The sequence below is a fragment of the Diaporthe batatas genome, assembly GCF_019321695.1.
Source record: "Diaporthe batatas strain CRI 302-4 chromosome Unknown Contig00017, whole genome shotgun sequence".
Taxonomy (NCBI): domain Eukaryota; kingdom Fungi; phylum Ascomycota; class Sordariomycetes; order Diaporthales; family Diaporthaceae; genus Diaporthe; species Diaporthe batatas.
The window spans coordinates 768797-781881 of NW_025408564.1; the positions used below are offsets into that span (position 1 = coordinate 768797).

At 29.5% G+C, this 13085-nt stretch overlaps 2 protein-coding genes across 2 annotated transcripts; one reads left to right on the forward strand and one right to left on the reverse strand.

Moving 5' to 3' along the window:
- Positions 1-2314: 2314 nt before the first annotated feature.
- KVR01_011981 (uncharacterized protein) lies at positions 2315-2932 on the forward strand (the record flags this gene model as incomplete). Its single annotated transcript, XM_044791513.1, has 2 exons — positions 2315-2319; positions 2491-2932. The coding sequence occupies 2 exons, from the start codon at positions 2315-2317 to the stop codon at positions 2930-2932; spliced, it is 447 nt and encodes a 148-aa protein (XP_044639062.1).
- A 407-nt stretch (positions 2933-3339) lies between these two features.
- On the reverse strand, positions 3340-4612 carry KVR01_011915 (uncharacterized protein; the record flags this gene model as incomplete). Its single annotated transcript, XM_044789654.1, has 5 exons — positions 3340-3563; positions 3623-4219; positions 4285-4353; positions 4436-4538; positions 4610-4612. The coding sequence occupies 5 exons, from the start codon at positions 4610-4612 to the stop codon at positions 3340-3342; spliced, it is 996 nt and encodes a 331-aa protein (XP_044638996.1).
- Between the last annotated feature and the right edge of the window lie 8473 nt (positions 4613-13085).

Below are 13085 nucleotides of genomic sequence, written 5' to 3' on the forward strand. Positions count from 1 at the left end.
TTGTTGGGCCTTATGCTGGCACTATCAACCCGCATGAGCCCGCGCCGCCGGGGAAGCCACTCCTTTACAATGCTGTGGCGCCGAACCCGCCGCCCAAGTGGGTGGTGGTTATGCTGCGGGCGTGGGGGGCACGCCTATGTGAGTTTCTATTTTATTATTTTCTGTCAAGTTCCGGGATACTTTCTTTTCCTCCTTTGTCTCGCCGTAGTCGTATTATTTTGCGCCAGCACAACATACGTCGGCTGCGAAATGTTTACTTACACCATATGACACAGGCCTCACTTTGTTGTCAGTGGCCGTGCCGCTGCTACGGACCAGAGTGTGATCCGTGATGTGATTGCGAGCTATCCAGCGGATCTGATGTTGATTGACCTGGGCTTCAATGACCTGGGCTGGTTCTACAGTGATCCATGATGGGTTGATCAACAGCATGCGCAACTTGATAAACAACGCGCGCCGCGCTAACCCAAACATGAAGTTTGTGGTTGCGAAAGTTGGTACGTAAAAAACTTCTAGATATGTAGGAAACAAAGGTCCATATTTACTGACGTGAGCAAAGTCCATCGCACATACATTGGAGGTCGTCCTGATCTCGTCCTGATGACAGACCGCTACAACTCGATGTTGAAGCAAGCTGTTGGTGGATGGAGCACGCCCTCGTCCCCAGTAAGTTGATTCCAGACCTCATTAGCCATGATGCCGCAGAATGTCTCCGAGCTGACTCAATCTTCCACAGGTTGTCTGGGTTCCAGTTCGTGAAGAGTGCGACTGCGGGCCGCAATACTCGGAACAGTGTCCTGCATCGTATGATGGGCTGCATCCCAACGAGCTTGGAGAGTATCAGATCGCTCGAGGCTTTACAGGCGGTCTATTCAGTGGTTTAGGAATAGGCAAGGCGCTGCTTGAAGTTCCAGGAGCTATTCCAGCTCGCCCACTGCCAGTGCCGTCGAATTTCCAGATTGCCACGTCGGATCTGGGCGCCACGGCCACCTGGGACAAAGGTAAATATAACTTATCAATCCCCTCAGCCTGAAACTTTCAAGCTCAGATGCTAGAGCTATCGCTGCCATTCTGGGACGCGGATAATGACGATCATGATCGCTGACGCTCTCGGACATATACAGTCTACGGCGCTTATGAGTACGACGTCGACTACAACATCAACGGTGGCGCCCCGTTCAGCTTCTCGCCCGGGTCCGTGAAAAGCAACCGCTGGGACACACGATGGGCCGGTGATGGCTGGACATACCAAGTCCGTGTCCGGGCCGCGGCGGGGAACCGTAAAGGAGACTGGACCGGATGGCTGACGGCCACGGCGCACCCCAAGACGGCCGCCGCCGGGACAGACATGAATGTCAAGACACATACAACTGCGGACAGCAATGATATTACCTGGAACCCCGCCGCAGGCCACTATAGCGACTCAATATCCCAGTACAACGTCTACTACTGGGACAAGGACGAGCCATGCGCCTTCCTGCCCGGCGGCAGGGCCTCTATGGCTGGGCTGGTGCCAGGCCACCCATACCTTATCGCCATCGAGGCGTGAAACAGCGTGGGCGCGGGCTTCCCCATTGTCGCCCGCCCAGCCGTGCCCGGCCGAGGTGCGCCGGGAGGCGTCACCGGCCTCAAGGTGTACGAGACAGACCCGACGACGAGCCACCTGACGTGGGATGCCGTCCCTGGCGCCGGAGGATACTACCTCTCCAACAGGAACGTCAACAACGCCTCGAGCCAGCTGGAGGCGCTGACGCTGGGCGGCGAGTCCGCGGAGCCGTGCTGGGATGTTGCCTTCCTCTTTCCTGGCACGTGGAACTACGAGTGGGCCGTCACGGCCTTTAATGGAGATTAGGACGTGACCAGGAGCGCTGTCACAGCCCCGCCGGCCGAGGGATTGGCTGGGGGAGGGACATGTCCAGCAGCGCGAGGCTGGTGTCCGCCAGGTGCCTTTCCGGGCCCCCCAGCCACGACGCCCGTGGACAACAGCAACCCGCCGCCTCCAGGTGGTGGTAGCGGTGGCAGTGGCGACGGCGGTGGCGGTGGCGGTCAAGGACCAGGAGCAGGCCAACCGAGCTGTGACGCCGGCACGGGCTGTTCGCCGTGCTCCGGCAACGACTGCGATGGCTGCAAGGACGCCTCGCAGTGTGCAGGCTGCTCGGGCCCGGACTGTTCGGGGCCAGACTGCGGCGGCGGAGGCACCGTGTGTACGGGCCGCTTTTGCTGCTTTGGCATCGACTGTATCCAGGGCACGTGTATTGGGCCGTCGTGTGTCGGTGGCGGCGAGCAGAACGAGAACGACTGCGGCGAGCCCACGATGGCGTCCGTCTGCACCGAGACCGTCATCTCCTCTATACCTTGGGCGGCGACTACCACCACGACGACCACGCGGACGCACTGCGACGAAATCACGGCATGCAATGCCCGCGGCGCCACCAGGACGACCACGCCGCCTCCCTGCTAGTGCACAGCGTGTGGCGCTGAGCCGGATAGCAACTACGAGCTCGACTTTGGAGACGATGGCATGTCGGTACAGTTCCCTTATCCTTCCGATGTTGCTGTCGTCGGCCCAGGCGGCCAGACTCTCTGGCCGACTGACGGGTCCGGGGGCTCTCATCCTGCTCCTACTACGACCCAGCCCCCGTCCCAGCCTCATCCTCCTCCCGCACCAAAGAACCGCCTCTGGATCTCCCAGGAAATGACCGCTACCGAGTTCTTCCTCTTCTACTCGTGGTGGTTCGTCTGGCGCCCGTTCGATAGGAGCTCGTGGTCTATTTGCAATGAGCCAAACGACTACCTGTGCCGGCAGGACGGCAAGGATCTGGGCTGCGACTCGTCGGACCCCCCAGATGGGGACGGGAACCCGGGCTTCCCAGACCGGGAATACACCATGACGGGCAACGAGGCACAGGGCTGCACGTACAAGGGCACATAGGCCGGGCCTGGCAGCTTGAAGTGCCCTAGTTTCTCCAAGCCCATCCAGTATGGTCATTGGTGGTGCGAGCAAAGTTACAGCGACTAGGTGTCTTATATAAGTTCGCTAAGTGAACTATGAGGGATACTTGGGTACTAATTAAGCTGGGAAATTAACCTCCTCTACACGCCGTCTAATTAAACAAGAAGCGGTAATATCAGTGATACTATCAAAGCCATTGTTTATGAAACTCGGTCGGTACCCCTCTGGGAAACGAAAGTCGTACTTGAGCAAGATTTGAGCCAAGATCAATTTCATTTCTTGTGAAACATAGCTGCGACCGGGGCAAGCGTGTTTACCGTAGCCAAATCTGTCTTGGTTAGTAAAAGTGAAAGGTTCAATTGACCCCCAACCCCAGGATGAGAAACCTACCCAATTGAATGGGGCGTTACAGATGTGTAGCCACAGAAACGTGCTTCTTCCGGACCTTGCTCAGCTTTCTTGACGAAGCGATACGCATCATATCGTTCCGGGTCCTCATAGACGTCAGGGTCCTGCATTCGGTCCCCTGACACGGCCACACGGGAGCCTTTGGGCAGGACGACACCGTCGCTAAGTCGGAGGTCCTCCGTAACCACACGCTTGTTGATGACTGGACAACGAGGTCAGAGAATCGCAGTCTAGTCGTATCTAGTATAAGCTGGTACGAACCTCTATTGATAGGCTTCAGTCTCTGGGACTCCTTCATGATGCTTTCCATAAGCTTTAGTTCTGAAAGTGCCGTCTGGGTCCATCCGTGTCTTGTTATGGTATCAACCAACTCGGCTCTTGCAGCACCAACAACTTCATGCTTATCCCTTAGGTCAATCAATATCTGGCAGATATGATCCGTAGTGCTGTGCAAGGCCGCAACAGTAAAGGTGAGTTGGGCAATTACCGGGTCGTAGCTTTGCCCAAGTGTAGAAGCTACTTCTTCAAACCAGTCCAATGCAGTTTCTGGTGATGAAGGCTTCATTTTACCTTGTTTGGATTGCAGCCTCTTTTGTAGGATCGGATCCATAATTTGCCTGCACTCTGAAAGTATCGCTCGAACCGCTTTTGTTCTGGGATGGAAGTGGTGCACAACAGGCAAGAGAAAGCGCGGCCACGGGCGGAGTGCCTGAACAGCACCGATTGCGACAACCGTGTATTGGGCGTTGAGTTCAATCCAACGTTCGTTCGTTGCGAGTTCAGGGCCCAGAAAAGCCATGACGGACGCTCTTGCTACAAGGCCCATGAGCATCTGGTAAAGGGGAATAGAATGCCACTCTAGTGTAGAGGTTTGATTGGTTAGAAACTTCCGAGCGTGATTGATGCTATTCCGCCTAACATACCCTTCGCGTTTGTCCAATTGAACATCAAGAAATCAGTGATCTCAACGGATTGTTCCCTTATGAGTCGAGCTGGCAGGACCGAGTCACTGATTAGCATGTGTCCTGGTTCATAGTATCCCATTAGAAATGATAAGAAAGGACGGACACTTACGAAGAGCACGGTTTAGCCTTTTTGTGATGACCGTGTGCATGAGTTCCCGATAGTCTCCTGCGAAAGAAAATGGATCGAAACCCGGAAGGTTGCCCATGAGTTCCTGTTAAAAACCCACACATTAGAAGAACATTCCATATTTCGCAGTTAATAAGACCTAGCCGATAGACTCACCATTTTTGTGTAGTCGCCTGCTGATAGTCCTTTGTCGCCTTTTAAGTCTTCAACATGGTGACCTCCTACAACTATCACTTCACCACAGTCTGTCTGTATTCGAAATGCATTGTTGTCCTATTATGAGCCAAACATGGGTTAGTGAAATGCAGAGAGAGCAGACAGGAGAGATTGACCTTGGATAGCCCTTTGCGTGACAAGGTTTGAAAGTCAGTGACAAATTCCTTTTCCGCTTTGCGCGTAAATATTCTGCCGAAGAGGGTAATATCGTGAGCCAGTGGGATCTTCCAAGTCTTATATCGGTACTTAGCCCAGTTCGCCAGCTGTGAAAGCACGGTCACGGCAAGGAAGAGAGCAACTAAACTCGTCACGGCCTCTTTGAAGGAGAGCGTGCTCGAATCAATATGGAACCTGAGAGTCGGCTCCATTGTGATTGTACAGAAGATCTGGCAGCAGATTCGTATTCTGTGACTACTCGAAATAGCGTTATTAGGCCTGACGCAAGTGTTTCTGCTTTTTGTATATTTCTTTCTGGAGATATCAGGATGGATGGCTTTTGTTCGGCTCAACTCAAGTAAAGTTGCTCTTTATTCTTCGCGTTCCGTTTGATAAATAGACCTTACCTTACTCGCCAATTTGCTTTTGCAAGCTAAACTAGTACACCACTGCAGGCATCCCAAACCTTAAAAAGTGCTTCTTCACCGAAGGTCGCTTTTGCTAGTAGTGTAGATTAGGGAAAGTATAACCTGGTAAGTGTAGAAATACTAAAAGAAAAGCTTAAGCATAATTTAAAGTTTGGGATGCCTGCAGAGGCATTAGACTTTCATCAAGACCCGTGGATATGAGGTCTTCCCCAAGGTGGCAGGTGGAGATGACTGGTTCGCGCCGAGTTCGGGCTGTGTTTAATGTAACCTCCGCACCGCGCGGACGGTAGATTTACAATTTCACCTTCAACTCACCGCCTGCAGTACTAGCACGCCACGGGTGTTACCCATGACAAGACATTCGGTTGACGTATCAGCCTTGGCATCAGCATGTTCCAGATTTCGTGATTGGTACGGTAGGTTATCAAGTTGAAAGATCGAACAGAGGACCAGAAACAGTTGGGCTTCACACTATACTCCGACCACTCTGATGCGTAGGCGGGCATGACGGGGCTGAACAAGCTGTGGCTCGCTTCACGCTTTAGTGCACAAACTACCTAGGTACTATAGTGGAAGATTATAGTGGTGTTTAATGGTTAAATAATAACTAATAATAAGCTAAAAACTAACTATAAGTAAATATTTAACTATAAGTAGACTACTAACTATAAGCAAACACCACCTATATATCCCCGATAAAGATTTTAATAAAGACTATATTAGCTAATATTTCTATTAATTAAATACTATATTTATATATTATTATAATAAATATTAATTATAATATATTTAAATAATATTATTATTTATTATTTATTTTAAAGTTAATAAATATAATATATTTAATTATAATAATAATAAATATATTTTTTTAACTTATATTATTTTAAAAAAATCAAACTTAAATAAGTTAAAATTAACTAAAAAATAAATTAAAAGTTAAAAATTAATTATATAAATTTAAATTATTTACTATTTACTTATAATTAATAAAAATAAATATTTTATTTAATATTATAAATATAAGGATTAATAATTTTATTATTTATAATATTAAAATTAAATTAAAATATTTTATTAATAATATTTTTATTTTTAAAGTTATTATTTATAATTATAATATAACTATCTTTATTAACTATAATATAGTTATAATTTTTATTATTAATAAAGTTATTAATATTAAAATTATAGAAATCTTTTAATAAAAATAAATATTATTATTATAACTTTTATAACTTCTATAATTATTATAGCTATTATTATTACCTCCACTACTTATATTCTTACTTTTTCCTTATTTTAAGATTAAATTTAAACTTAAATAGTACTTTTTAAACTATAAGTATCTAAATATAAAATTAAGTATTATAATAGAGTTTAATTAAGAGCTTAAATTAAAATTAAAATAGCTACTATATAAAGGAGTAATAAAATAAATAAACTTATTATATCTTATAAAAATATTATTATATAAATAATTTAAAATATTAATAAATATATTAAAATTTATAATAAAGTTTATATAAATAAAATTAAAATTATTAAAACTATTATTATAATTAGAATTATAATTAATGTTAAAGTTAATATTACTAATATTCTTAATATTAAATAAATTAAAAAGAAATACTAATTAAAACTAATTAAATTAATATAATAAAACTAATTAAAGTTAATACCTTACTTAAAAGAAAAGTTAAAGGATTTAAAGTAAGAATAAAAATTACTATTAAAAGTAAATATTAACTATTATTAAATAAAGTATAATAACTATCTTTAAATAAAGTATAATATATAAATTAAAAGAATTTAATAAAAGTAGGTTATTATTATTATTATTAATATTAATTATAACTCTATTTAATAAATTAATATTAAACTTATATTTAATAACTATTTTAATCTTAACTCTTTTCTTTTATTTAAAAGCTTTTAAAAGTATTCTAAATAAAATTATTAAGTTTAATATTTAAAAATCCTAACTTAAAATTAAAGTATTAAAAGCCTTAATAATTATATTATTATAATAATTCCTATCTATACTTTAATTTTATTATTTCTATCCTTTTAATTACTTCCTTTTAAATAAATTCTAAATTAAAGGTATCCTTATAATTTATAAAAATAATTAATATATAATTAAATAATATAATAATTTACTTAATAAATATAAATAAAAGTACTTTATCTTAATATTATTAATTTAAATAAAATAATATTTAATAATCTCCTTTTAATTAAACTATTTAAAGATATATCTAAAATTATATTAAAAGATGTCTTATTAATCTTTAACTTAATAAAATATATAAACTATTTTAATTAATTAATATCCTTAAAATTATAATTAAACTTATAAAAAATCTTTTATCTTATAAACTTATTTTAAAATAAATTATTAATATAAAATATTTTAAATATAAAGTACTTTAAGCGTATATTAAAGTTATAATAAAGGTGTATATTCTTTTAAATATAAAAATTATTTATAATATAAGTTTAAAAGTTTCAAAACTTTATTAATTTAATAATAATATTTAAATAAACATTAAGGATAATTAAAATAATAAATTAAATATTAATAAATATAAATATATACTTATATATTTTTAATTTAATTTAAATAAAACTATTCTTTTAAGTTTAATAAATTTATTAAAACTTAAAATTTCTTAATTCTTTATTTTTAAAAGAATTTAAATATTATAATTAATAAATTTATATATTATTTTAAATTTTAACTTAAAATTAATAATATTATTAAATTAAATAATATTAATAAATAAAGAAAGATACTTCTTCTAAAATAATAAAATAGATATATTAATATAAATAGAACTCTTTCTAAATATAAAAGTAACTTTATAAAACTATAGTATTAATAAACTATTAATAGAGTGAAAGATACTATTAAATAGTTAAAAGTAATATTAATATAACGATTATCAAATAATTAAATTATATAATTTAATATTAATAATAATTAAAAACTTAATAATATATTTATAAATTTAAAAGATTTAAATATTATTTTAAAAAGTATAATGAACTATTTATATTTAATAATACTCTAATAACCTAAAAAGGGCTATATAAAAGGCTACTACTACTATTAAAAGGACTATTATTATAACTAAAAGATTTACCTTAACTATAACTAAGTTAATTCTATTTTAATATCTTAAATTATTAATTTTAAAGTTAATTTAATAATTAATAATTAAAATAAAATAGAACTATATTTTAAATAAAATAATAAAATAATATTTATTAAAAAATATAAAAGTAAATAATTAATAAAATAAAGTATTTAAATATTAAATAAATTTAAATTAAATAATAAAAATAAAAATAATAATAATAACTGTAAAATAAGTTTAAATAATTAAAAATATAACTATTACCCTTTTAATATAAGTTTAATAAAGTTAATACTTTAATAAAGGATAAATAAAATATTTAATAAAAGATTTATATAAAAAGTAGAAATTTAATAAAGAAATAATATTAAAACTTAATAATATTATAATTAAACTTATCTAATATTTTATAATTTATTTCTACTATATCTTTCTTAAAAATAATTATAAATTATTTAATAAATAATTAAAATTAAAGTTAATTATAATAATAATAAAAATTAAATTATAAAAATAATAAAAGAAAGTTAATAAATATTTAATTTAAATATATAATTTACTTTAATTAAAACTTTAATATAATAACTTTAAAAACTTTATAATTTTATTTATAATAAAAACTTATTTAATTATTATTATTAATATTATAAAATTTAACTTATTATTAACTTTAATATTAACTTAATTTAACCTTTAATACCTATTAACTATCTCTTTACTTATTTATTTTAACTCTATTTTCTTTTATATAATCTAATTCTATAATTATTTAATAATATCTAAACCTTTTTTAATTTTAAAATACTATTTTAATTTAAATAAAACACTATAATTATACCTTCCTATAAAACCTTTAAAAAGGATTTACCTTTAGTTATAAATGTTAATATATTAATTATAAAAACTTTAAGAAAGTTAATAACTTTAATATTTTATTTAAGGATTAAAATAATATTATAAGTAACCCTTTTAACTTTAATAATATATTATTTATATTATTTATTAAAGGTAATAATAATAACTTTTTATTTTTAATAATAATAAAATAATAAAATAAGATAATAATAAAAGTCTTTTAAATTATAAAAAAATAATATATATTAATAATTTAATCTTTATATTAATATTTAAGTAAAAGCTTTTACTTATTATTTATAAGGGTTTTATTATTATTAATAAAGCTTATATTATATTTTAAATAATTAATAATAAAGAGATTTATATTTAAATAAAATATAAAAATATATTTTTAATAAATAATTTAAATTTATTATTTTAATAAAATTCTTAATAATAATAATACTTTTATTTCTTTTAACTTAAAAACCTATTATTTAAGCTTTAATTTAAAGATAAAATAAATTTAAATAATCTTTCTAAATTAATATACTATTATTATAATTTTTAATTAAATATATTACTTTTTAAAAAGTTTAATTATATTTATTAAGTTTATAAATATAAATTATAATAAATATAAAGTATTATATAAACTTATATACTTATTTAAATATAATAAAGATATATTACTAAATATTTTTAAGTTATTTAAAAACTTTACCTTATTTAAAAACTAACTTTAAATTTATTTACCTTTAATTAATATATGTAAAACTTAAATTTAATTAAAGATTAAAAGTTATTAATTAAAATAGTTATTTAAAAATATAATTAAAAGGTTAAATCTAAAAAGTATTAAAGTAAGATTTAAATAATAAAATTCTCTTTATACCTTTTAACTTTATTTCTTTATTTTATAAACTATTATTATTAGATATTATTTAAAATATATATAATAATCCTAACCACTTTATTAATAAGTTAATTAAACTTTATTAATCCTCTACTTATTTCTCCTTTATATAAATATTTACTAATATCTACCCTTACTTTAAAATTTATAATTAAAATAAAGTTATTATCTTTTCTTTAAATTAAATCTATTATTATTATAACTATTAAATATATACCTATTAATACTTTAATAAAATAATTAAAAATAAATAATATATTAATTATATTATTAATTTTAAATATAATTAATATTTTATATTAATTATCTTTACTTTAAATAAGTTAATACTTTAAGTTTAAAAGGTTTTATTATAATTACCCCTCCTCCTTAATTATATTATAAAGTAATTACCTTTTAACCTTTAAATAAAGTTATTATTACCTTAATTATTATTTATATCTTTAAGTTTTAAATTTAAAGTTATACTTTTATCTTTATTAATTATATTTATAATAAAATATATAATAATTCTACTCTATTTAAAATATAACTTAAAAACTATAATAATACTATTAAAAGCTAAAATTACTTATAAATATAAAAAATATTAAAAGTAAGAACTAAAAGTTTTAAATTAAAATTCCTATTATTTTAAAATTATTTCTAAAATATATTAATAAAGTATTTACTTTTAAAATATATAAATAAAAATCCTATAATCTACTTTATATTAAATATAAATATAAAGATTCTTATCCTCTCTACTATATATACTTTATTTAAATAAAGCTTAAATTAAAAGTATATAGTTAAAACCTCTTTAAAATAAAGTAGAATATTACTATTAAAGGAATACTCTTTATTATAACCTACTTTATTCTTATTTTTATTAATAAATTTAAAATATATTATAACTCCTATTGAACTTTTATTAACTTTTATATAATATTTATTAAACTATTAAAAATAATTAATTTTATAAAGTTAATATATTCTTTATTATTCTTAATCTTTATAAATTTAAGTTTAATAATATAATATTAATTTTATAAATACTTTATTATTTTAATAAAAATATTTAAACTAAAATTAATAAAGAAATTATTTAAATATATATTTTATTATATATTATATAAATAATATATTTTAATAAATTAAAATTATAACTTTAAAAATTTTTAAATATATAAATTTTATTACTTTTATTACTTTAAAGTAAAAATTATAATAAAAATTTAATTAAAATTAATAAAATTAATTTAATTCAAATATTATTTTAAATTTTAATATTATTTCTTATAATTAATTTTATATATAAATAAAATAAATATAAAATATAATAACCCTTTTAAATATAAAACTAAAAGACTTATAATTATAATTTTATAACTAATTTTTATTTAACTATATTATATTATTATAACCTTATCTAATTTCTAACTTTATTTAAACCTCTTCTTAAACCTTTTAATATTTTCTCTTTAAAGGAGTTAAATCTAAAGAAAAACCTTTAAACTTAAGTTTAAAATTCTTATAAATCTTAATTTCCTTTAAATTAAATTTATAATCCCTTAATTTCTTTAAAAATATATTAACTATTTTAAATATTAATAACTTCTTTTAAAATAAAAATCTATCTTTATATAATTATAAACCTAATTATTAATAACTATTTTTTCTTCTATTTATAATAAAGCTATTAAAACTATAAACCTAAATATTATATATAGTAATAGAGTATAATTACCTTATCTAATTATCTCTTAATTTAATAGATTATATAGCAGGCTAAGCGACTACTTTCAAGTAATTTTACTTACAACACAGCAAAGCTAATAGATAGATATTTACTTATAAAGTAAAGCTAGAACCCTTAAGGGAATAATAGCTTTTATTTTTACCTATTTCAACCAACTTACCTAAATTATATAACAATATTATATATAATACTTAATAGCGTTAAGACTAGCCTATAGTTTATAATAACTTTAACCTTTAATAGATTAATAATACTAACCTAAACTAACTAAATATAACCTAATATACTAGTGTAGAAAGGTGTTTTTTAATACTAAATAATATTATAAATAATTATAAAGTTATTATAAAAGTCTTATATAATAAACTTAACTAAGTTAATCTTTAAAAATATATTATATCTTATCTCTTTAAAACTCTCACTATTTACTTTTAACTTAATAATAGAATTAAAAAAATAGTTTATAAAATATAATAATAAATTATATCTTTATTATAACTAATAAAAATATATATAACTTTTAATAAAGTATTAATAATTTAAATTCTTTATTTATATAAATCTTTTCTACTTTAAATAAAATTCTATCTTACCCTTTTAATTTAATTTATTTTAAATATAATAATCTTTTATTCAATATATTTCCTCTTATAGAATATTATTCTAACTAATCCTATTTATATTAAATACTTAATTATTTTTAAAACTAACCCTTTTATTTAAAGTTATTTAATTAATATTATTTTTATATTATTTAATTAATTATAATATATTTATTTATATTTATTAATTCATTATTATATTAACTTTATTTTAAAATAGTTAATTAAAGATTATATAATAATAACTTTTAATTTAAATTAAAAATAGATAATAATAGTTTAATTAATTTTATAATTTTAATATATATAATTTTCATAAAAATAACTTTATTTTTATAAGTAAGAAAATTATTAATATAAATTATTAAAATATAGATTAAATTATTTATTATAAATAATATATATTTATTAAATTAAATCTTTATATATTTAAATTAATATTTATTAAGTTATATATTAATAGTATTATTAATAAAAGTATAAATTCTATTTTAACTTTAAATATTAAATTTAAAGCTATTATTATTAATAATATATTTACTTTAAAATAATTTTTAAATAATTATAATTAAATAAATAAAAATACTATTATA